This window comes from Periophthalmus magnuspinnatus, chromosome 9 (assembly GCF_009829125.3).
Source record: "Periophthalmus magnuspinnatus isolate fPerMag1 chromosome 9, fPerMag1.2.pri, whole genome shotgun sequence".
Taxonomy (NCBI): Eukaryota; Metazoa; Chordata; class Actinopteri; order Gobiiformes; family Gobiidae; genus Periophthalmus; species Periophthalmus magnuspinnatus.
Genome location: NC_047134.1, coordinates 20769069 through 20793352, shown reverse-complemented (window position 1 = coordinate 20793352; position 24284 = coordinate 20769069). Strand labels below are relative to the sequence as shown.

The window sequence follows — 24284 nt, the reverse complement described above, 5'->3', positions numbered from 1 at the left end:
ATGTTATTAATATTCTCACAACACTAAAATTTCAAATTGGACTGGAAAGTGAAAAAAAAAATCTTTATACAAAAAAAATTGATTCTACATCTACAAAAGGAAGGTCCAAATTTGTTCCATTTATGCAATTGTTCAGTATCAGAACTAAAATGTGTATTTACTTTCAGCAGGTTTAGTATTGATTAGTCCAATTGTTTCTTATGGCACCAATGGATACATTTAACTTTAAAGAACATTGATACAGATTGGAAAGCACTGGTCTGGTTAAACTATAGATAAATCTGATTTAGTCCAGTTCAGTATTATTTAATATTACAAGGGTAAACCATGATCAAGGACCTCAATTATGTCAAAACAAAACATAATTTGAGTCCCATCTTGATACCAAACAAAGAAGGGTCATGATTTCCATTACGAGCCAAGCTAATATCAGCTCTTACTCAAACCTCTTCCCTGCCAGGGTGCCCGGGCCCATCTGACGGAGGGCTGTAGCTCATGGATCAAGTGGAGGTTGTAAATTCCTTCCTGGGTCACGCAGGGGTCGGCCGTGACTGGGCCATTAATGCTTCAAGAGCAACATCTGACTGACCCTGGTCACTGTTCCCACTGGCGTGCTGACACCTCCCCCTCTGTCCATCACAGCACACAACAACAACAACAACACAACTGCCCGGGACGAACGCAGCAGCAGGGAGCCGAGCAGAAAGGATCAAAATCAGAGCAGACGAAGGCTAAGAGATATGGATAGTAAATACATTTAGATTTTTATATTGGGAATTATTACAAATGTTATTAATTTTAGTACAATCTAGGGTTGTCCAAAGTATCGAAACTAAGATACTAATAATTAATATTAATTGAAATTAAAACTAGTATTGAAACTAGATACTCATTTGAACAAGTATCGATACTAAAATCACATTCACAAGACAGAAATTAACCTTTCCTGAATAACTTAATGATCTTGAGCTGTATCAGAACAAGTAGAAGACCACATGTACTATTATAGACCACTAGTGTACGCCCGTGGACCACTACGGAGTCTACGACTGAGGGATTACACAGATATAATAAGATAACGCCACATAGTAATATAAAAGAAAGTACTATGATTTAATGTTTAAAATGATTTTGATGCCACAAATTGAACAGGCAACAATGCAGACTGGCAAGCATTTAGTCGATTTTTCCTAAAAAAAAAAAAAAGTTTGATTAATCAATAAAAAAATAAGTGGTAGCTGCAGCAGAATCTTTTGTATAGTGACAACACAAATTCAGGGCCATAAGCAAATCCCTCTTTATCGTCAATGAGGCTGTTTTTCTGTATGTTACAGATACAGTACATTTTCACGGGGGATGAATCCAATCAGTGGAGGGAGCTTCAGTATTGGCATTGTGCTGGATCAATGTGTGCAGCTCATTTAAGCATCTAAATCAAATACGGTTATGAGAGTTGTTAGTGCGCTCCTGGAAATGTCCACCTCAGCCAGTCACTTTCTATTGTAGTGTCTATTGGCTGCTTTGTTTCTTTGTACAAATTGCAGTGACTGTAAGAACAAGGTTGTATTGGTTTGATTTTAGTGCTATATGAGATGTAAATGACTTTGTACAAACTGGTGATAAATCTACAACTCAAATAGCGCCTCACAGAATGAGACATGAATATGAAGTTATTTGTGTTTAGAATTGAAAGAACAATGTTAAACGGTGCTGTACATTATTTTTTATGGCCTGTAAAATAAACTAATTCTGATCATTTTCACATTTTTAACAGTTTGCAGTGGTCCAAAGTTATTCCTCACTTAATTTATGCATTTATAACATCCTAATAATTGCAGACAAAGTAAAACTAACACCAAATAGCTACTAGACAATAAAACACAGCAAATTTATTCTGCGATCAAGAGCTGCTTATACAATATAACTGTACTGAGACAAGACAAATTCTGTTCTGCATTACCAGTTAAAAAGCACAAAGACCAAAACCAAAACAAGGCTAAATTTGGTCTAAATGAAGAATAAAATGTGACTTTTGTACATTAGAAAATAGATAATATCATTTCTATGCATTTTCTCACAATGAAAAACAAGACTAAAATTGACTCTGGTGCCATCCCTGGACAGAATGTTAACAATGAGGAAGGCCACAAGCAAACGTTGCCTGGAGACCAGCCCATCAGGGCGAAGGACGCTCGGCCTCACATTCCTCCTGGCCAAAAAACATGGCCACTGGGAAATAGGACATGATTGATTGAATTGATTGGTTCCAAAAGGAGTATTTTAGCTGATGTGATGTCAGTCCTCATCTGAATGACAGTAGATAAAGATTTAATTTGTAAAGACAAGTTAAAAATTGGTCTGTGCTTGTCATTTCCAATAACGCACCATGCTGTATTATTAAGAATACAGGATTAGAATGGAATAAGGGGATCTGAGTATAAAACAATAAAGATGTAATTTAGGTCAGGCTGAGTAATTATTCAAATTTGAATCGAGTTTGAGACTCAGTCATTTCTAATTGTCAATGATCAGCTTGGGTCTTTTTAATGGAGAGGTCCACAGCCAATCCTCTGTCAGTAAAAACATGTGGTTTTACTGACAGAGGATTGGCTTCAGAAGAATAATTTTGACGATTTTTTTTTTTTGTGTTAAAAGGCATAGATTGTTAATCCTTAAAGTTTTATTTATTTTTTTTAAAAGCAAATCAATATTAATATAAGGGAAAAACGCAGGCTACATAAAAAATTTTAACGGTTTGGCACGAAAATAGCAATTCATTTAAATTCTAACTCCATTATAAGTTATCTCTATGTGAACAAAAATGAATGTTGTTAATGCTAGCCTAACATCATATTATATTAGATATATTTTCATTCTTGTGATAACAACTTCCTAATCGTATCGTATGTGTTGAAATCTCTGCAAAAACAAACAAAACATGAAAATAGTAGTAGAAAAATGATAAACAATGATAAATAATCACAATATAATCTTTGTAAACTACAATGATATCCATCATTTCAAAATATTCTTCTTTAGTGATCAGGGACAAACTTGGGTATGTTTTTTGACACCTGGAATTGAGCTTATTGGACGGTTTAATTTCAGTGGTTGTGTAAATTCACTAGATTTCTGTCCATTTCCTCCTTGTTAGTTACAACTGTAAAAGTGGGTCCTTCCATCAGCGTTAGAAGCTGCTGAAGCCATCTGCTGTGGCTCGTGCTGGGAGATAGATCACTGGGTTTGAAATGCTAATCACTGTGGAAGAAGAATTGTCTGAAATGGGCTCATTTTTGTCTGACGCGTGCCCTCCCCACTGTGAACACACTTCACAATCATAATACATCTTTAATCATAGTGTGAGGACCCCAACAGGAATATAGTCCATCAGAATGAGACAGAGGGTAGGTCTTAACTCAGGCTATTTATACAACACCACAGATGGATAATATTTAGCTTTATATATATATATATATATATATATATATATATATATATATATATATATATATATATATATAGCCATTTAAAAAAGGTAATAATAGAAAATATGCATTGGTAATTGTCTTATATCATGTTGCGTTGTGATTTTTGAGAGTACTTTCAAGTCAGGTGCAAATGAGAGGCATCATTTCTTTGGGATCCTCTAAAATGACAATTTGTATTAGTTTTTGCTAAAAATAAATAAATTCAAGTATGGGTGGTAAAAGATTCATATTACAACTCATACAGGCCCGTCACAATTTTCTAGGGCTGTAGTCAACTGAAGAAAATTAATAGATTAAAGGGGGAATGACTGGGCACAAAAGCTCCTCAAAATTATCAGAATTTCACACCAAAACTACACATAGAGAAAAGTAGTAAACAGCATCTTCATAAGTGAAAGTGAAGCTTAAACTGTCCAATGAATCCAAAAACTGTAGCCCCAAACCTTTTACTTTCTGGTGTTATAAAACCTTATAATTAACTCTGAAACCCTCACTTTGCACTCTTGTCTTGGTGTCGAAATAACAGCATGTGGGCTCAATTCATTCTATTCTGAAAAATAACCATTGTATAGCATTATAGCGCACACATGTTCTCTCTAGACTCCTCCCTTTACGCTGCAGCAGAGGTAGTCCCTGGCTAAACCTCACATGATAAATGACATTACCCCCATGTGCCCCCGCTGTAGCTTATACTGTACCTCTCTGCTCCATCACTCACCGTCTCAGCAGGAGGGGACCAGGCGTCACCAGCACAGCCCCACCCATAGTCATCTCCGTGGGCAACTGAAGCACCCAAACCCCCTCTGCTCACCTACACCGGCTGACAAAGCGCTTTCTTTATGAGCCCAACGAGCACATCAATTATTTTATAACTTTACAAATAACTACATCTAAAATTTAGCAACTGTATCTGATCAAATTTCATGATTTGTGTCTTGATTTGTATCTTCAAATGTGTCTGATTTGTAACTAATAAATAATGAAATGTGTGAATAAAATGATTTGGATTTATGTTAATGTTGTCTTCTTAGTATAAACCCATTATGTGGTTTTAAATTAGAAAATACAGGTCAAATATGTTGTACTGATAATGTGATGGAAAATTCTAGTTATTTTTGAGAACAAATTCAGTCATTCTAGGCCCGTTTTATTTTGGCACTTCATGTTAAAAGGATGTGGCCCAAGGCCAAAAGCCAAACAAATATTTCAACCTCAAACCTGTCCCTGTAGATTTTCTCCAAATGACTTAAATTGTATTAAAACAACCACCCACAGGGACACTACGGGATGGAGGGGATTGGCTAAATTCCTGGTCAATTCTCAAATCAATGTAAATTGAGTTTGTTTTTAAATGTGGTTATGTGAGAAACACTACGAACTGGAAACTGCCTTTATCTGGAGATAGTCATTTAGATGAGAAATATCAGAAAGATAATTTAACACATAAGAGATGCGTCTTTTTCTTGTCATGTTTCTATAATAAACCACATTTAGCAGATCAGAAAAATATTGAATAAAAATTGCATTATCATTACTTAATTTTAGAATTACAACAAAAAATGTATTTTGAAATGTGTAAATAGGCATATTGATGTTTTATGTAATCTTGTTTAATGTAATCAGTGTACTGCATGTGAATGTTTCCTGTCATCTTCTCAGAATCAATGTGACAAACTCAAGTTGCCCAGAACAGTCAATAAATCTGCTGAATATTACCCAAAGTAATGCCCTGGTAAAATTTAATATCATATTGCAGCCATATAATGTGTCACCTTCTTTCAGAGAAAACTCCTGTACATTGTATTAGTAGCCGTCTGACTTGGGTCAAAGCCGTCACTGTTGAAAAGGTACAAATTATTGATTGTGTTGATTTCCAGATATCAGCTGCATTGTGGCGAGTGGTCAGCTGATCCTCCTCTCTCAACTACACACGAATAGACTAACTGGTGAATAACACTTTAAAACACTGAATTACATTTACAAATGGTTTTAGGGGAAATATTCTGTTTCAAACAAATAAACTACAGAGATAGTACATTACAAACAAGGACATGTCTTATTAACTTATTAACTGATTATATTCAATATCACTGGTCACTACTGTAACTTAGAGCTTGTGTTTAAATTCTGCTGCTTCATGTTAAAACACATGTGGGAGAGGCAGGACCCTGGATTTTATGTAGAAGTTGTTGTCATTTGATTTTGTTTTTGTGGTGGCATTTATTTGTAAAATAGGAACACTTGGATTAATGATTGTGCTTTTTGCTTTCAGGTGCACAGAAGCTCTTGGGAGTTTTACTAAAGGTAAAATATTTTTATTTTGTGTATTTTTACATGGTAAATCATAGAGATAAGACAACACTATAACATGCATTGTGTCAAATGTGTCCAGTTAATACAAAAGCAACTTTATGTAAATGAGACTTAGAAGTGAAATATGTGACCTGTACAAGAAGTACATGGTCAAAGGATTAAATTCACTGTCTATTTTGAAACATATTTTAGTGTTTGATGAAATATTTACATGCCCTGCAATCAAACTGATTATTTGTGATGACATTTATTGTAGAATTGTTGCATTTTAAATAAAAGTGATTGTCTCTAAGCTACTGTGTAAGAATATTTTATTGTTGAAAAGCACAATAACCTTTAACGGTAAAGAAGCAGTAAAATCAACAATGATAGTGGGTCATAAAAATAAAAATAGTAATGGTAAAATACTTTACGCTAAGTATGTTCTCTTTACAGGTGTAAATATACGGCTTTGGCCACATTTTGCTGTCAGCTCTTTACGGTATATAAACAGTTTTTTCTTACAGTTCATGTAAAAGCAGACACTGCATGAGCAATGTGCAAATTGAGAAGTGGGATTTTAAATCTGCGCCAGGTGAAGGTCACACCTGGATAAAAGGGCAATTAGAGGCATTGTGGCGCTGCCTTGCCTTCATCTGCATCTTTTATATTCACACAAGCGCCAGCAACACCGGATTTCAGGGGCTTTAAAGCTCCTGATGGCCCCGGGGCGGTCTCCAAGTTCAAAAGTTCACCTTTTACGACCTCCTCGAGCCTGACTGACCACCACCAAATAAAAACATTCCGACCCCAGCTCCCAACAGCTCGATATCACACGCGAAACAAACAGCAATGCATCAAAGAGAAGGACAACACAACCCATTGCAACATGTAACAGCATTTGGATTCTTTGAATAATAACACATAGGCTATAGAACAAACACAAATGAGGAGACCTGCCAGTATTTAGGGACTTTACGCACACAATTTAGCTTGATTTATTACATTTTTCAACAGAGTTTGAAATGTACTAAATAAACAAATACTTCATTTTAGGAAGCCACAAATAATCTGGAAAAAGTATCAGATGCTCCGTGCGCTCCAGAGCCGCGCGGGCAGCAGCACACAGAGGGTCATGTGTGGACATGTAGTGGGCCTACTACTTCCAGGTGTCAGGACTTGACAGTGAAACCGCGCGCTGCGTGTCTTTCCGCGAAGCCGAGAACACACCGCTTTCATATTGCACTGTAGATTCGTGGGCTTCCGTAGTCTAGTGCCATGAATTACTTTGGCGGCTAAATTACGCATAAGAGCCATGCGCAAAGCATCCCAGCTCAGCTTTAGCTTATTTGTTCCAGGATTTGCTACACTACTGTAAGAGACCAGCGAACACCCTAGTTCTACAACAGGTGTTGTCAAGCTTAAAATAAGACATAAAACCTTACTAAAAACTAAAAAGTACAGGATAAAGGCATTAAAGAAGTGGATAAGTGTTGTTACTCACCGTTGACGGACTTGGCGTTGCTCCTGTCCGCGTAGTCGAAGCTGTTGGTCCGCTTTTCCACCTCCATCCTCCCAAACATGCCGAGCCCGTGTGGGTCAGCAGCTGAAAGTCGCCTCTCGCCGCCAGTCAAAGCCCAAACTCGACCCTGAGCTGGAGGACCGGCCCGGTGCTGCTGCTGTGGACGGTGGAGAGGGTCGCGAGACGGGGGTAAAGTTGAATGTAGCGGCTCGTAGCACTCCTCGTCCTGGCTGGCTCACTGCTCCGTGCGTCCCATGCTGTAGCTCTGAACGCCACAGCCAGGATCCACACCCCCAACACGGTGCGTTCAGGGCCCCAGGGAGAATGGGATGTGTAGCTTTCACACACATAGGCTGAAGTCTCTTAGTGGGGAAATCTCCAGAAAACGTTCAACCCTAAATTCTGAAGATTATGCCCAGTAAAAAAAAAAATCGTTTATTTAATACGTGGATCAGCATCACTGGACGTGGTATTAAAGGGGTTGGAAGTTTGACTATTCGCTTCTTCCAACTCTTCCAACACACGAAACGCCTCATAAGTTTTGAAGGCACCACAGCATGAAGTTTGTGGAGAGGCGCTGTGGTAAATGTAGTTCTGCGCTAAACTCTCCAGTGAAACTATTTTTTAATTACATTTTAATTACATTTCTCAGCTACCATATGCAAGTTTACCATTAGAAACACAGTGACTTTAGCAATAGATATGTTTACATCTCATAAAATAAAACAATAGTAGTGCAACCCATGTGATCGTCATGTGTAATGGAAGCGTGCTGACTGGTTTAGTAGTTTCAAAATGAATTAAACCTGAAAGACAAGAATCCTCTAAGCAGTTCCAGTAGTTTCATAACATCCTCAAGTGGGCACGCAATAATATAGCTCCACCTTGCGGTAAATGAAAGACTATGGCAAAGGTAGGAGATGATGCATGTATTGTATGTTAGTCAGTGGTCAGCTGCAAGTCAATAGTCAATGCAAATATGACTAACAAAAGTATATGTACAGTAATTAATTTATCTGTACACAAAATGATGTGAGCCCCATGGGTTAAAACAATAATACAATAATGATTATCATCAAAGTACTGTGTGTCAATTGTTAATCATAATGTGTCATCCAAGATTTAGAAGGAATTTTTATTATTTAAAAAAAAGTAGACCTGGTTCTGAGCAAGTTGTTGGTTTTGAGTTGTAAAGCACAATTTGTCCACTAGATGGCGCTTATCGACCTGCTAATCATTCTCCTACCTCATTAGTGCAGTCTTGAATTACAAGTCTGAGTCTCAGTCCAGATTATATTTTAAAATATATATGTTTTCAAATACCTATTACAGTGGCTTCATGTAAAAACAGTAACAACTCAAAAAGGCTCTAAGATTTATCAGAGAATCGTAATTAACATATGATAAAGCTTTATATACACGATAATATTGGTAAACAATGAATTACTCTTGATAAACAGTCACCTGGGCACCAGATTGTCACTTAATGCTCTATTATAATTAGTATTTTACAGATTTGAATCACTTTGCATGGTTAACCTGCCTTTTCTCATGTTTGCACGTATTTATCTGGAGTTGGGATGTGGAGTTATCATTTTGCATCTGCTTGCAGTTCAGCTTGTGAACTGGAATACAACAATAAGTGACTAAAATAACGCCCAAATCCTTTAACCGCGCATTAATCATCAGCAGCACAGCTCAGTTGCTGTTTATATGTGTGCCACGCATAGCAGCAGCAGGTAGGACCTATAATCATTGCCTGTAGCTCGGCTTCTAAGTTCGTGTATGTGGAGTAAACCCCTCCCTTGACGCATGGCGGATGAGAGCGCGCGCGTGGGGCAGCAATAGCAGACAACTTCCATCCCGACACACCATCTCCTCTGCACACGGGCCAAACATGGAGCTAAAGTAGACCAGCACGGGGCCAGTCCAACGCGTTCATTTCTGGCGTTTTACCGGGTTGTTTGAACTTTTACGCACGCAACAAGATCGACAAAATGTGGAGATATACCAACTTGATCGCTTGTCTTCTCGTTTTGTGTAAGGATGCAAGCGCGCACAGCAAGGTAAGACAATTTCAACTTACATCACTTGGCTGAAATAAAATAAAAAATCTGTCCTGACACTAGACCATTGAACGTAAAAACCCGTGACATGAGCGCTTATCCAAAGATCCCACACCTTACATTTACGGTTTTACGCGCGCAGATGTCCCTTGCCATGTGTCTTATTTTATACTTAACATCAATCCCTTCAATGTGCAGTTTTGTATATTTGACACAGGTTAACAATAGGCTCTGCGGGCTTCTTAATGATAGGTGTAGTAGTGGGATAGGGACACACACACATTTTGGATTTGCGCACAGTCCGGAGGGGTTACTGTAATATGGAGCTGTCCCGTGTTTGAACAGCTGTTGGACTTCAGTAACCTCTCACTCTCCCCTCAGACTCACTGCAACAAACCAACCACCCAAACAGAGCAAATATCATCACAACTGCACCGTCCCAATAAATGTCCACGCACTAATGTGATGCAACTGTATTTAAAGGGATGGTCCAAGCATTAGGCATATTAGGCATATTATATAACATTACAATTCTGTCAACTATTATTGTCAACTATTTATTTCTTGTTAAAGGTATGTACATTTTGTAATAATAATAATAATAATAATAATAATAATAATAATAATACATTTTATTTGTATTGCACTTTACATTTCAAAGAAATCTCAGAGTGCTACAGACACAGAAAAAAAACATAGCAGAAAAAAACCATAAAATTTTGTGGTGGAGGAGTGATTTATCTTCAAGGAGTTACCATTGCTTTGTCAGGAATGTTCTACAGTATGGCATTAAACCTGTTTCTCTTATGAAGACAAACAGGTGACAAGCCAGAACTGTGGAGAAGCAATCCCGCTCACAGTGAAATATACCATACTGTGGACCATTCCAGGCTAATGACTAACATCTCACTTTCACAATGAACCTTCCAACTTTTAGTTTTGGCTTAGTTTCTTGTTCATTTGATCTCCTCTATAAGATTATTAGGACATACTTGCAATATGGTATTTCTTTATTGTTATAGTATCCCTGTGGAACCTGAAGTGCACATCAAGGGCATTTGCAAAACAGTCGGTCACACACTGCTGCAGCTGCAATGGAGCAGAAAAGTGGCAGACATGCTTTCACCTGCATCAGAGGAAGAGTTCACAAAGTCTTCTGGTCTTAGTTTTATTGTAGCATTAAGAGCCACCATCAGTTAGATCAATGCACAGTAAATAAATGCACAAAATGGACTGTGCATTAAGTTTAAGTTCTGTGCTTGATAAAGAGGTCAGGAGGTGTAGCACGTAATTCATTCTTGTTGGACCAAAAGCTTTTCCCATATTTGGAGGAGGAATATAAAAAGTAAAGGAATTCCTGCTATGGCTGCTAACAGTGTCACTGCAGTACATCAGGTGCCTTTTGTTTAGATCACAAGATTGTTCTAGCAAAATACAGGCATCTTTACAAGTATGATTACTGTCAGCTGTCATGTGTCGTTATATATGCTCTCATTGTATCTGGGATATCTGTATTTTGTCATGTGCAGAGCTGTGCATACCTGTTTATTTGATCAGGGCGTTTCTAGCGTTTTGAGGGCCCTGTGTGTAATGCTGTAGGGTGCCCTTGATTGCCAAACTACTAGTGTAATTCAAAAGTGTCTTGAATGGTTAATTAAACACCCAGTTACACTTACTAACTATATAAAGTTTGTTGCAGTTGTGGGGCCTGCACATGCACACATGAATACAAAGAGTTCTTCCAAGGCACTGATCTGATTCTGCAATGGCACCAATGCAGTGTTCAGACCTAGACTCAAGTTCCCTTAGGTCAGGGGTAAATGCTCTCTTAATATAGTCTTTATTTTATGAATGAGTGAAAATGTTCAGTTTAGACTATAAGGACAAAGTAGTAGTTTAGCGAAATTTGTCTTGCTCCAGTACAGCTATTAGGTGAAAACAAGAGGTGGACAGCGATAACGATGTTTAATCATGATTAATTTCATGTTTAAATTGTGATAAACTGTGATTGATCTCACATAAACGTCAAAAACAATATAATAAGGCTGTTTTGGCTCCTAAATCTCTCTCTCTCTCTCTCTCTCTCTCTCTCTCTCTCTCTCTCTCTCTCTCTCTCTCTCTCTCTCTCTCTCTCTCTCTCTCTCTCTCTCTCTCTCTCTCTCTCTCTCTCTCTCTCTCTCTATATATATATATATATATATATATATATATATATATATATATATATATATATATATATATATATATATATATATATATATATATATATATATACTGTAGTATTCACCCAAAATTAGCTGTTTTGACTTGGATATGATTTATCAAGGTATCTGGGATGAAGTTATTTAAAAATGAAATCCAAGTAATATAAAACAGCTCAGTATTAGCCTATTTTATTATTCCTCTAATGTTACATTCAAATATTTGATTGGATTATTATTTAGCCTCTTTAAGCTGAACCCCCTTTTTTTTCCTTTTTTTTTTAATCGAAAAGCCTGCTTTTTTCTGCTCACTATGAGCCTAATAGAAGGCTGGCAGTGTGTTATGTGCTGAGCTTAGAGAGAGAGGAAAGGGTGAGTTCAGCGGCTCACAGCCCTGAGCAGGACTCTTTGATCCTGTGTTTTTTGACTGATACATGTGACCTGTGTTAACGTGCGACAAAAGAATTAATTCATGTTTTTTTTAGTTAACGTGATAAAACACATTAGCCCTGGTGAAAACAGCTCTTAAAGTCAAAATGAAACCTCTGTGTGCTGCTTATTATAAAGTGCTTTGTCGTCTGAGAACCAGGAAGTGCAACGTTAGCATGCTAACTTTGGGCTGGTCTCGTGAAGTTGTGGAACATGCTTATAAACTCATCGTGGTGAAATGAGGATTACCATAGTTATTTTTAAGATCGCAACACTCATGTGCAGTGCCTTTAAAGCAAACATATCATAATGTATCTGTTTTTTACATAATGCCTCAATTTATTAGTTAATTATCTTCACACCAGCTCGATTCCTCACACGGGTCTTGCCAATTCCTCTTCTTTCATTGGGGGCATTTCACTGGCATTAATGAGGCACTGAGGGAGCATTGAGAGCACCCCGGGGTGGCGTGGGAATGGGCGCATGCACCTGCCCCATGTTTTGGATGTAAACACTATGAACAATTGGCATAGGGTCACGGCAGGGCTACGGAGAAAAAGACAACAAACTGATGCCGGTTGTACGCCTCATTCCTGGGCAAGAACGGAGCTCGGAGAGATATTTCATCAAGTTATGTTATGCCAACACCCCAGCAGTTAATTGCAGATGATATGATTTGATGAAGTGTTAATGTTATCTGTCAGTGCAAAGTGTGGAAGTTTGTAGTGGAAAGGAATTGATAAGGACAACATGCATTCCAATGATAGCTCACTGAATTATCATCTGACTGTTTTTTGTTGTGGTTTTGTCTGTAGATATTTATTTTTTCTGTCCGTCTGTCTATCTAAAAGCATGTGTTGAGGGAATTGGTCGCTCTATATACCGAAACTTCTTGTGAATTGCAGTTTGGTTGGCACAAGATTACATTTTTTTCTGTTGAACTGTTGTTACCACCAGACCTACAATAACACAAACATGGCTTTAAGAAAGAGAAGTAAGGCTAATATTGCAGCTCTTGAACCAGCCTGATTATTGGTGTGGGTGATATGGATTGAAAGGTATAATTCTAATCAGATTATATTTTGCTAATGTGCTAAAACTTGCCTGTAGGTCTCTTGGTCGAGGTTCAACTATTGTGCCAAAAGCAACAAACTGCATCTTTCTATTCTTCTTATGACATTTTGCTAAATCTTCAAGTGATTTCCATATTACCTTGTTGACATATGACTATATACAGTATATACATGTCCTACTTGTATCTGACTCTCCTCAAATATTCACCACTTTCTCTCCACTGCCCCAAAACAGGAGTAGTGAAATAGAGATCATATTTTTGAAAAGTACAAGATAGATTGGTGACTTCAAATGATCCCACCATGCACAACCCGTTTCAGTAACATAAAACTAGATAAACCCAGGGTTAGGTCATGACCCTTCAATCTCTATGGAGCTGCAGAAAGACTAAGTGTGTGTTTAGCAACATTTGTAGCTGCGTGATACATGGTGAATGTCAAAATTATCATTATTGAGGCCAACAGAAACATGCTTATCTCAAAATTCTCAGGTCATAACAATGATAAATTACTCCAGTTGGATGGACATGCAAAATTTAAATTAAAATCGTATGTGGATATGATGAACTCTTGGAGATCTAATCCACAAAGTGTCACACCAAGGATCAATTAAGAATCAACTTCAATATAAACTGATCCAAGTAAACAAAGACTTGACTTGACACAGGAAAAAAGACTAGACAGTAAAACCAGAGGCAGGACCACCAGAGAGTTGGTGGGCTATGTTGACAAAAATGAGTATCTCTTTTATTATCTCTTTTATGATGATATTCTGAGATATTACAGTGACCTGTCAGATATGTTGTGGTTGAAGTTCAAATGTTGCAATATATACAATAACTATAAACATGAATAGAAAGAGCTCTCTATTCTGTTATTTAAAATATTTAATTGGATGTTTGATATATGTTATCCTTGTCTTTTTGTAGCTTGTTTTAATAAAGCTGCAAATAAGTCAACTAAGTTCAAAAGACTTCAGAATACCTTCACAGCAACTTCACGCTTACCATAAGTGAAGTCAGGACCACACTATTTTCTTTAAGGGTGTTTTTTCATAGTTAGGTGAGCATAAAAGAGGTTTTTCTGTGAGAACGATGCAATTGGGCCAGTGTGAATATGACAGCCGCACTTCAGAGCACATTAAAAGTCTGCTCTGACTCTGCTCGGTTAGCATTGGATCAAAAAAGGGTTTGAATCACATATATTTGTGTGAATGGGTGCTGCAGGGAAATTGGTCCACTTAATATCAGCGAGACACTCTTGCCTCTGATGGTGCAGTTAAACCTTACGCTATATTCACACTGCAGAGTATGTGGCCCAATTCGTGTTTTTTGTTTGTATCTGATTTTTTAATGTAGTTGTTCACATTATAACAAAAATGTGACTGCTATTTATCCCTAATGTGAATGGAATGCGGCCGTACAGTGATCCGCATGCGCACAACAGAACACAACGTCACACAATGTAGCACGCAACGTGTTGTGTTTGCGGAAATAAACATATTCCTGATTCGTCTCAGTCTTGGAGCATTTGTGGCTATTTCAAGTTATTTGAGCAACTGGAGCCAACATTAACTTAATCAAATTATTTTGCAAAGCATATCAAGAAGGAAGAGGGGAAGGATTTTGGTTATGGCAGTCTGTGGGGCTTTTCTACCATTTCGAGGAGTGATGACATGTAAGTGGAATGAATGCGACATGAGCGTTTAGACTGCCGTAATATCGGACACATATTGGATTTATGACCACATACAAATGAGCACTGGGACGGATTTGAAAAATATCAGAACTGAGCTGTTCACATCGACATGAAAAAATCACATACAGGTCTCATATGAAAAAAAGGATTTGGCCTGCAGTGTGAAGCCTTTGTCTGTCTGTGTGACGCTCAAAAAGACTTTTGTCTCTGCTGCCACCAACGCACATCACCTTCACTGTATATTAAGCCACAGCTGAGCATGTTTGCTTGGAGCCTCTTGGCTTATTTTGTCTCACATGGTTCATGGTGGCATTTGTGGTGAATGATGAGCAGACCAAACTGAAAAAATAAATAAATCTAGCACGCACTGGGGGAGCATTACAGAGCACACTGATATGTGTTAAAATACCCTGTCATTAATTTGTTGCAGCTTGTAACAACACTTGGGAGTCAAGGAGCTACAAATAAAAAACAATAACAAGAAAAGTAATTATTATTATTTTTGCATCCTCAAACATCTGCTATACCACATATCATCTGGAAAAAAGGCTTTGGCAGTGTCTCTCATTCCAGCCACATTTGCGGTCACTGCTGTGAGTAATATCAATGATTACTGTTTGCGACTGAATTATCAACATGTGCTAATCATTGCAACATGAATTACATTGTAGTTAACATTTAAATAAACACCAGAACCACATTGTTCATTGTATTTACTTCTTCTAGATTATCATCAATGTGTCATTGTTTATTTGTGTGTGTTGAGGAACATTTTGTTTTCAATTTGACCTGGATGTGTGAGAATCTCCACAATTATTGATGTATTTGGTGCACTTGTCACCATTAGGGATGGGACGATTTTTAGACTATTTTGACCAAAATAATTGTGATGAATGATATTATCATGATAATTATTAAACCAACGTCGATATATGTTATTTATTTATTTATTTATTTATTTTATGTCACTCAAACATCAATCACCATAGAATTTTCAGGTGTCTGAGCAATCACTTTTATTGTGTTTTGTTGCAAGTGAAATTAACAATAAATTGAGAACATATGTGTGGATAAATGAGTCCAGATGGCATTGTTGTGTTAATAAATGTGTCAATTATATAACTCTTGACTATAAAAAAACAAACAAACACATGAACCAACCTGAGAAACCCCCTAGAAAAAGGATATGATAAAGTATATGCTGGCATCGCAGCCACCAGCTCCGCAAGATGCTATTTAGTTAGTGCTAACCTAGCGATAGCAAAGTTGACACAAAAGTACCATACAAATCCAAACTAACATCAACTACATTCAATAGTTTATTTCACATGGTATGTTACTTATGATGGATATTTTCTGCTCAAGTTTGTCAAACAATGCAGGATGGTTGTCTTATAAATGTGCATGTAAGTTGCTCGTGTTTGCCCTTGGAGCCGCAACTTTTTTCCAACAAGCTCTGCAGATCAGTGGCTCATCTACTTGCTGGTTTTGTGTTTCAAAGCCATAATAATTCCACACATCCAACATCACCTTCTTGAATGGAGGATATAAATGTGTGGCGTCATCCAGATGCAGATCCCCTGTCTGCCCACGAGCCATGAATCGGCACAGAAGCTAACACGTTTTATTGCTATCATAGAGGGCCCCCTTGTGGACAAACACCAGAACTAACATCTGAACATTGCGTTGAAACCGGAAACATGAGACAGTCTGGTGCCTTTAAGGCGATTATAATCGTGTGCAACGATCACGATTATTAAAAAATGCAACAGACGATTTTTGATGGGGATTAATGATATTATCGTATATCTTCCCATCCCTAGTTACCACGCATGGTTCTGTACTTCTGATTAACATTGAAAATAAATAAATGCGCATATGGTTGAAAAATGTTGCATAGGATCACTTGTATTTATATTTCACTTTAGCCTTATTGCATTTACAATTAACACATTCAAGCAAACCATTATGTTTCATTTTTGTTTTTCCTTTTTTTCCAGCTAAGCACTTCTTATTCCATCTCTCATTCAATCCATCTGTCCTTTTATTTTTTTATTGGCATCTTTATAAATAGCTTATTATTGATTTCACTCAAACGTCTGAGGAATGTAGAAGTGTACCCTGAGAATCTGCGAGTGCCTGACGAGCTTTGTGTAGGGTCCATTAACATCCCTGTGCTAATGCTCCTACAGCCTTTGTTTCTCCTGATACATTCACTGGTGACTTTCTCTGTGTCGACTTAATCCTGACAATGTACTGACACGCTGTTTATCATAAGCTTTGTTAATTAGATGAGCAAACCAACAGGGGTTCGTGTTGAGAGGGATTTTAGGTTGTTTTATTTATTTATTTTTGTTTGTTTGTTTGTTTTTTTCCTGGTAAGAATCTTTCTGAACTTTCTGAACTGGGTCGAATCTGTAAGGACAGGCCATTTGATACTATCTACAATATCTCCCTTGATGAGAATACTTTGATTTTGCAAACCATGTCAAGAAGGAAGTCCAGTTCTTTATTTTGGCTTCGTGCTCACTTGTTGTTGTCTGAAAATCTAGCCATCCTATCACTGACCCTCAGTTAATAATGATAATAGTTTCTTTAATTCTACTGCTTTCAAATAAGATCAAGATGATTCCTAGTATAGATACCTGCTCTAGTACTTTTCATACTGTTTTTTTTGTAGGAATTAGTTTCTAGATTTGATTTTTTTTCTAATTCACAGGATTGAGATTTGATTGCTGTTTAGACTGTTGTGAGGAAAAAAAAAAAAAAAAACATTAATAAAATCTCATGGTTTTGTTCCGAAGTGGCCCCACAATACCTACCCTCTCTGCCCTCCTCATCATTTGGTTTCCACGGTAATTAGCCACGGGCACAACTCAGAATGTGGAGGATTTCCTTGTTTATGTGAGCACGGCTTTAAATGCACCCATGTCCACTAACTTAGACTCTAACAAGCCTTTTCGATCACTCATGTCTGCTGCCATCACCAACACAATCGCTCTTTAGCTTGATGGCTGTCAGGCTATGTTAGCAGTTAGCCTACTCCACTTGATCTAATGGACTTCAATGCGGGACACCGGACCCCTTTCCTTCCATTGTGCAGACGTGAGTTCATTTCCTCTGTGACCCAAAACTTGACTGCACTTGAGAGGTCGGCAGCTAAGATTTATTTGGGAAGACAAATCATGCGTGAAATCTCCAGTACTTTTAATTATTTGCAGGCTTAATTGTGCTAGCAGTTCCCATGCCGTGGGGCAGCTGGCATGGGCTCTTGGGCATTGTAGTGTATGTGATTAGACAAGAAGTAGGAGGTGGTACAGCTCCAAGACACAAATTCAAACTCTTTCACATGCAAGATGGAGGTTTAGTTGCCAACTACTCCTCAGTCACCATATTTACACGTGACCACATTTCTAGCCTAGTCCAATTTGAACAGTATTTCTAAAGTTCAAGTAAATGCGGAACTTTGATTGATGGGGTTGCTCAGCGCCGTACTCAACTCCACAGCGCAACACACAACCAGGCAAGCTTCCTTTTAACCACAGCTGGCCTTGACTTGACTGACAAAAATGGAGCTGTCAGTCTGCACCAACAACATCCCAGACCACAAACAATCATTCAGACCCCCCCCCCCCCACACACACACACACATACACACCCCCGCACACGCACGCACACCCCCCCCCCCCCCCCCCCCCCCCCCCCCACACACACACACATACACACCACATTCATAAAAGATGTGTTAACTTAAAGACATAACAGCCTAAGGACACTGGCCAGAGCTGGGATCGAACCACCAACTCCTCAGTTATAAGAACTAATCACTAGAGGTGAGGTTCAAGTTTTTAATATCATTTTATTTATGGAAACTGACATGTCCGGGATGTCTTTCTTTCTCTTTCTTTCTGCTCAAGACCCAACCTTTCCACAGTGACTTTATACCAGGGCAGGAAGTCAGGTCAGAATAGGTTTGGGAAACACAGCTTTGGTCGTTGTTACCAAAAGACCAAACAGAAGCCAATCTGACAGGAATTCATCTGACTTGTGTGATGTAAAGCTGCTTAAGTCAAAGCCTTACAATGGTATCTCACTGGGACCGGACCCCTAAAGACGTCTAATCTGCTAATCCACTGTGTTTTCATGTGGCGGGATCATTTGTCAACTGGCCCCTGTACATTTGACATGGATTGTCCCGGGACCCCAGCCATGTTCGGGACCCCCTCCTCTGGTGCTCCGAGCCTCTGAGGAGATGTCTGCATTCCTCCACTAATGAGCCGGCCCCCTCCACCCTCTCCACCCTCACCTTCGCTAATCCTGCTGTCAGATGGGATATTGTTCACCGTGCATCCGTGCCATGTACAATCAAAATCTGCATGTTCAACTCCATATACTATGAAGGCAGAAACTTTAGGAAATGCAGTACTGAACTGTAGAACGTTAAACCAGGCAAGATGTTAGCGATGTAATGAAACGGGAGTATGGTTGATTTATTGAAGAATGCATTTATCATCAAGGCGTAAAGACTTGGTGGTGAAGAAGAGGAGATGGAGAAGTTGTGGAGGCTGATGATTCTGCTGCAGTTGTTCTTCAAAGTGAAAGATTTACAAGATTGACTTGAAAGGTGTTTAATCAGAGAATAGATAAAGTTAATCAGATAATTAACTAAAGCTGTTTTACCTCCCAGCTGTAGAAATCCAGATCAAATGTCATAAATTGATCATTATCCAAAACATACATGCATTAGTCCAAAACAATATTAATATGGAAAATCAACAAATGATTCAAATTAATTAAATGCTGTGCAACTCCTGGTAAATACGTTTATCTCACTGTAGTGTTAGAATATTGTTGAATCCTATCTCAAGTAAAACATCTTAAAATCTCCATTGGTTCAACATTAAGTGGACTTACATAATGACGAGCTGTGACGACAGAATAAACAAAAACACTACTTGGATTGGTATACAAGTGTCTCCACTGTCTAAAGTGAGTGTAGTGTCTTGCTCAACGATGCGAGGGCAGTATGCATTGCTGGTTGCTGAGTTATAATGCAGCCTGTATCCTCATGTCCTTTTGGTTTAGCCTTCTTAATCTCTTTATGTGTTTTTTTCTGTCTAACATATATATGCTTCAAAAGACAAGTAGTTAAATGAAAAATACAATAGTTTAATGTATTTGCAGTGGCACCCGGATCCTTTATCAACACTCCATATTTATATACTGCCATGGAGCATTGTGTAACTTCCTTATGCATGTCCTTACCTTGGAAATTCTTGAAATTCATTATCTATTCTCTAATTAATCCCAGGTTGATTATTTGCTTTGGTTTTTGCTTAGTCGGCAAAGTGAGAATCAACACCTGGCAACAACACACAAGCTTCTGGCACCAGTATGATTTTTTTATTCTCAAAACATACAACAGCTGCGAACATTAAAACTTAATAGACACTGTTCGTCCAGACCACATCCCATCACACTTCTGCAAGCTTAATTCCCAGTTTAAACTTGATCTAACCACAGCTGCCAGACTTTTTTCACTCAGATGATATACCAGCAAAAACTCATAAAGGAACTATTGTATTTTGGATTTCGAGAACTTGGGTGGCCAATATGACAAATCGTTATCAATTCATCCATCAAGAAGGGAGCAGAAAATGTCTTTAGAATTAGCTCTGAGTGGGTGTCCTGATAAGATAAGGTTGCCAATCCCATAAATCACTCAGGGTTCAATAGAAATTCTCAACTCGATGGAGCTTATCCTCTTTGTTTAGGTCCATGCTAGAGCAGCCCACTTTGGGAACCTTTCGACTTGACTTGACCTTTGGGGACTTCTCCACATGACTGTCCAAACTCAAGAGGGTAGTGTTTTTAGCTAGTCTAGTTTTTGTTCGAATCCACATCCTTTCATTTTACGGGTGAGGTCATGTGGGTCTGGAGCAGAGGTGGTGAGTATTTTAGATATAGATATGTACTGTGTTCCTTTGAATACTATTTTCTCATTTTATGATATGTCCTATGAAAATACACGGCTTTATGTATATGATTTTATGTATTTTTTTATTTATTTCAATTGCATTAACTTCGAAATACTTGCTCTTACTTAAGTAGTAGTTATATACTTTTTCATTCTTTGGACCACTACTTTGTACTTATACTTGAGTAATACTATATTCAACTAACTGAAAGTGTTCATATAATTTTGGCACTTTCTTTGCCACTCCATCCTAAATGCCATGTGGAAATGGTAGTTATTTGAGCTTTTAATTGTGCTATAATGTTTTCAGCTTGATACAAATTTGTTCCTTCTGCGCTGACATTTGGCTATAACTCATCCCATATTTGTAAGTTATAAAGTAGTTCAAAAAGTCAAGTCAAGTTAACATTTTTTTTTAATCAATTGTAACATCACTAGTCTTGGCGTATTTTTCTTTGTCACAGTTCTTTATTCTTCTTGGAGATAGGGGTGTACTTTATCAATGAAAAATGCTTTTGGTACAGCATCGGTTTCTTTGAAAATGTTAGCATGTGTGTGTGCGGTTGAGACTGTCACCAATGGCGTGACTTCAAATGAAATAAAAAATGTGTGCGTTGAAAAATTAAAAATATATTGGCCTTGTTTCACTGTGAATGGAAGGATTAGAGAGAAACATAATTACTTGGAATCGAACTGTTAAAGAGAATTGAGGATGTGATAAGAACAGACAATGTGTTATGGATTCAAGATGTTTGGAAAGTCTGGTCGGTGATTTTTTTCTTTATACACAGCTTTGACAGAGCCGCTGTGTATTAATAAAGCTTGAAACACATTCATTTTATGTCTATATCACAAGACAATGTGATGTTTGTGGTTATAGTGGTAGAAATAGTTTAATTTGCTGTTAAAAGTACTGCTTATGATCAATTTGGCCGGTTCAGCAGGGAGCTTGAGGGCCAATAAAAACTGGTCTGAGGGCCGCATTTTGCCCCTGAGCCATAGTTTGGACACCCCTGTTCTATACCAATAAAAACACATTAATTAAATAAATAAATAGATGACTGAATCCCTTCAGACCTTTTATCTGTGCCAGGGCAGAAGCTGTTGTGCAGCCTGTTTGTGCACGTGACGGCAGAAGATGCTGTCCCCTGGGTGTGTAGGGCCCTACAGGATGTAGTTAATAATTGTTTGCGCTAACTACATCTCCCTTATTATCTGTTTCTTTCACTTGGGATTTGACTATCTTGAACTGTGTGATGCGTCTTTGAGCAGTATACAAGTGTTTTTATTAATATTATAAAATTGACGTGTAAAACCAGAATACCCAATGGAAACTGTAGCCAGACACATGGAGAACAAGAAATCTCCACCCTTAAATGACCTTCTTGCTGTGAGAGGCAATGTCTACCATAAAAAAATACAAACATTTGCTCAAAACTATCTAGGTTTGTAAGCCTTTTGCCTTCTTGATGTTACGTAACCGTTCTAAGAAGCCTCATAAGCTACCATTTATCTTCGGTTGTCACCTTTTTCAGCTAGTACATATATTTTCAATGCATCTTACATAAGCAGTTTAAAATTCGTATTCACATGGAAGGATGTTTTATGCATTTCATAACATACGCATAATGTTTTCAATAAATCCAAGGTATTTCTCTTGCAGAGTACAAACCAAGTAATTTTAAACAGGTACATTTTTTAAAATAATCTCAGCAGATGTCTACCTCTTGACCGTTTCATCAGCAGGCGATAAATCTAGGGACATTCTTGAGTGAAAATTGTGATTTAGTTGATGCCAGGCACTTCTTCCTGTTTGTGGACTGTGCCAAAGCCCTCATGTTCAACAATGGAGTCCCAGCTCAGATCGTAATGCACTACTTTAATGGGATTTGTGTAAAGACAGGATGCATGTGGTTACCTCTCCAGATCACTTTCCTTCCTTTGCTTTGTTTTGTATAAATAAATAAAAAGATTTGTTATTCATAGAGGTCCAGTGGGGGATAATGGAATAAGTGAGTCCAGGTACAATGTATGGGAAGTAACAATACAAGCTAAATGAATAAAGACCTACTGCTCTTACTTACGGGCTGCAGTGGGTACGTTTTTGCATGTAAGATACCAAAAATAGATTGTCAAAGGTGTGGCTAATGGACAAAAGGAAACCGTAAAACCTTCACTGTCAACTAATATTTTTAAGCTTTTGTCTTCAGAACAAAACGTAGCAGGTTGAATATCCTCTCAAATATTGTTGCCCCTGGGATATTGTCCACTGCTGTCATGCTAATGGTTGAATGCAACGGGATGGGCATCTGACTTAAAAAAAAAAAAAAGAAAATGCTTGATGAACCCTAACAAAAAAATCTTGGTTAAAAGTGCAGCACATTTCACAATTTTCATGATGCCAGAGGGAAATTTTGCTGTCATGGTAATGCCAACAACAACTAGCATACTAACAGCACGCTTCCTGGTTCTCAGAGGATAAAATGCTTTGTAACTGGATGCAGACAGTACACTGAGGTCTTATTACTACCTTAAAAACAGATTTTGCTACACTACACAGAAAGAAATCAGGTACAGCCTCTAGAATTTCATCACAACCTACTCAAAGTCACAATACAGAAATTTTTTTTTTTTTTTTTTTTTACAATAGCAACAAAACAAATCCTGACTATCCACGCTTTCATATTGCAGGTGTTTGGTGAGACAGAGCCAGTGCGGATGACTTCGGAGGGCTCAGACTGCAGGTGTAAGTGCATCATGCGGCCCCTGTCCCGGGATGCGTGTGTGCGTCTGAAAAGCGGTGCTGTGCGCGTGGAGGACTTCTACACGGTGGAAACGGTCAGCTCCGGATCGGACTGTAAATGTTCCTGTACTGCACCCCCCTCCTCCCTCAACCCCTGTGAGAACGAGTGGAAAATGGACCGGCTCAAGAAGCAGGCACCCGAGCTGCTCAAGGTCAGATAAAAGACACTAAGAGCTATGGCTGTAGGTCCTTCAGTCAATTAATCAGCTGATGGTGTTTTAGTTGACCAAAGTTTATATTAAGAGAGTCAGTATTTTATTTATCTTATGAGGATTTATATGGGCCACCACAGAAAGGAGAAGATATGAAGTAATATAGTTGAAGATTTGAGAGTTTAATCTTACTTTTTACATATAATAAATATAAATACATTGTTTCCAAGTACCGTAAATTTCGGACTACAGAGCGCACCTTGATATAAGCCGCACCAGCTAAATTTGAAGAGAAAATCAATTTTGTACATATATAAGCCGCACCTGAATAAAAGCCGCAGGTTTTCATATTGTAACATGAGATATTTACACAGAAAGACGGTGCACCGACACGCTTTTTTTTAAACTGTGCCTGAAAATTGGCACCAACACGACAACAACACGGGATGAACACATCTGCAGGTTTAGAAAATAAAGCTGCACCAACACGGAAAATCTGCTTTTATTTCCTCTGAAAACTTTTGTCGTCTTTTTACATTGACCAAGTTGGATTCATTGATGTCGAGCTTACGTGCAGTGGCTC

The 24284-nt window shown here is 38.1% G+C and overlaps 2 protein-coding genes across 2 annotated transcripts in view; one reads left to right on the top strand and one right to left on the bottom strand.

Annotated features, from left to right (window-relative positions):
* Positions 1-7607, bottom strand: part of nr6a1a (nuclear receptor subfamily 6, group A, member 1a) — a 105332-nt gene extending 97725 nt beyond the window's left edge. Inside the window, exon 1 of the mRNA XM_055224325.1 lies at positions 7285-7607. Coding sequence (XP_055080300.1) covers positions 7285-7363 — 79 coding nt within the window. The 5' untranslated portion in view covers positions 7364-7607. The remainder of the gene's footprint in view (positions 1-7284) is intronic.
* Positions 7608-9052: 1445 nt separating this feature from the next.
* LOC117376719 (olfactomedin-like protein 2A) overlaps positions 9053-24284 on the top strand; it is a 32570-nt gene continuing 17338 nt past the window's right edge. Inside the window, exons 1-2 of the mRNA XM_033973241.2 lie at positions 9053-9368; positions 23438-23701. Of these exons, the coding sequence (XP_033829132.1) occupies positions 9300-9368; positions 23438-23701 (333 nt within the window). The 5' untranslated portion in view covers positions 9053-9299. The remainder of the gene's footprint in view (positions 9369-23437; positions 23702-24284) is intronic.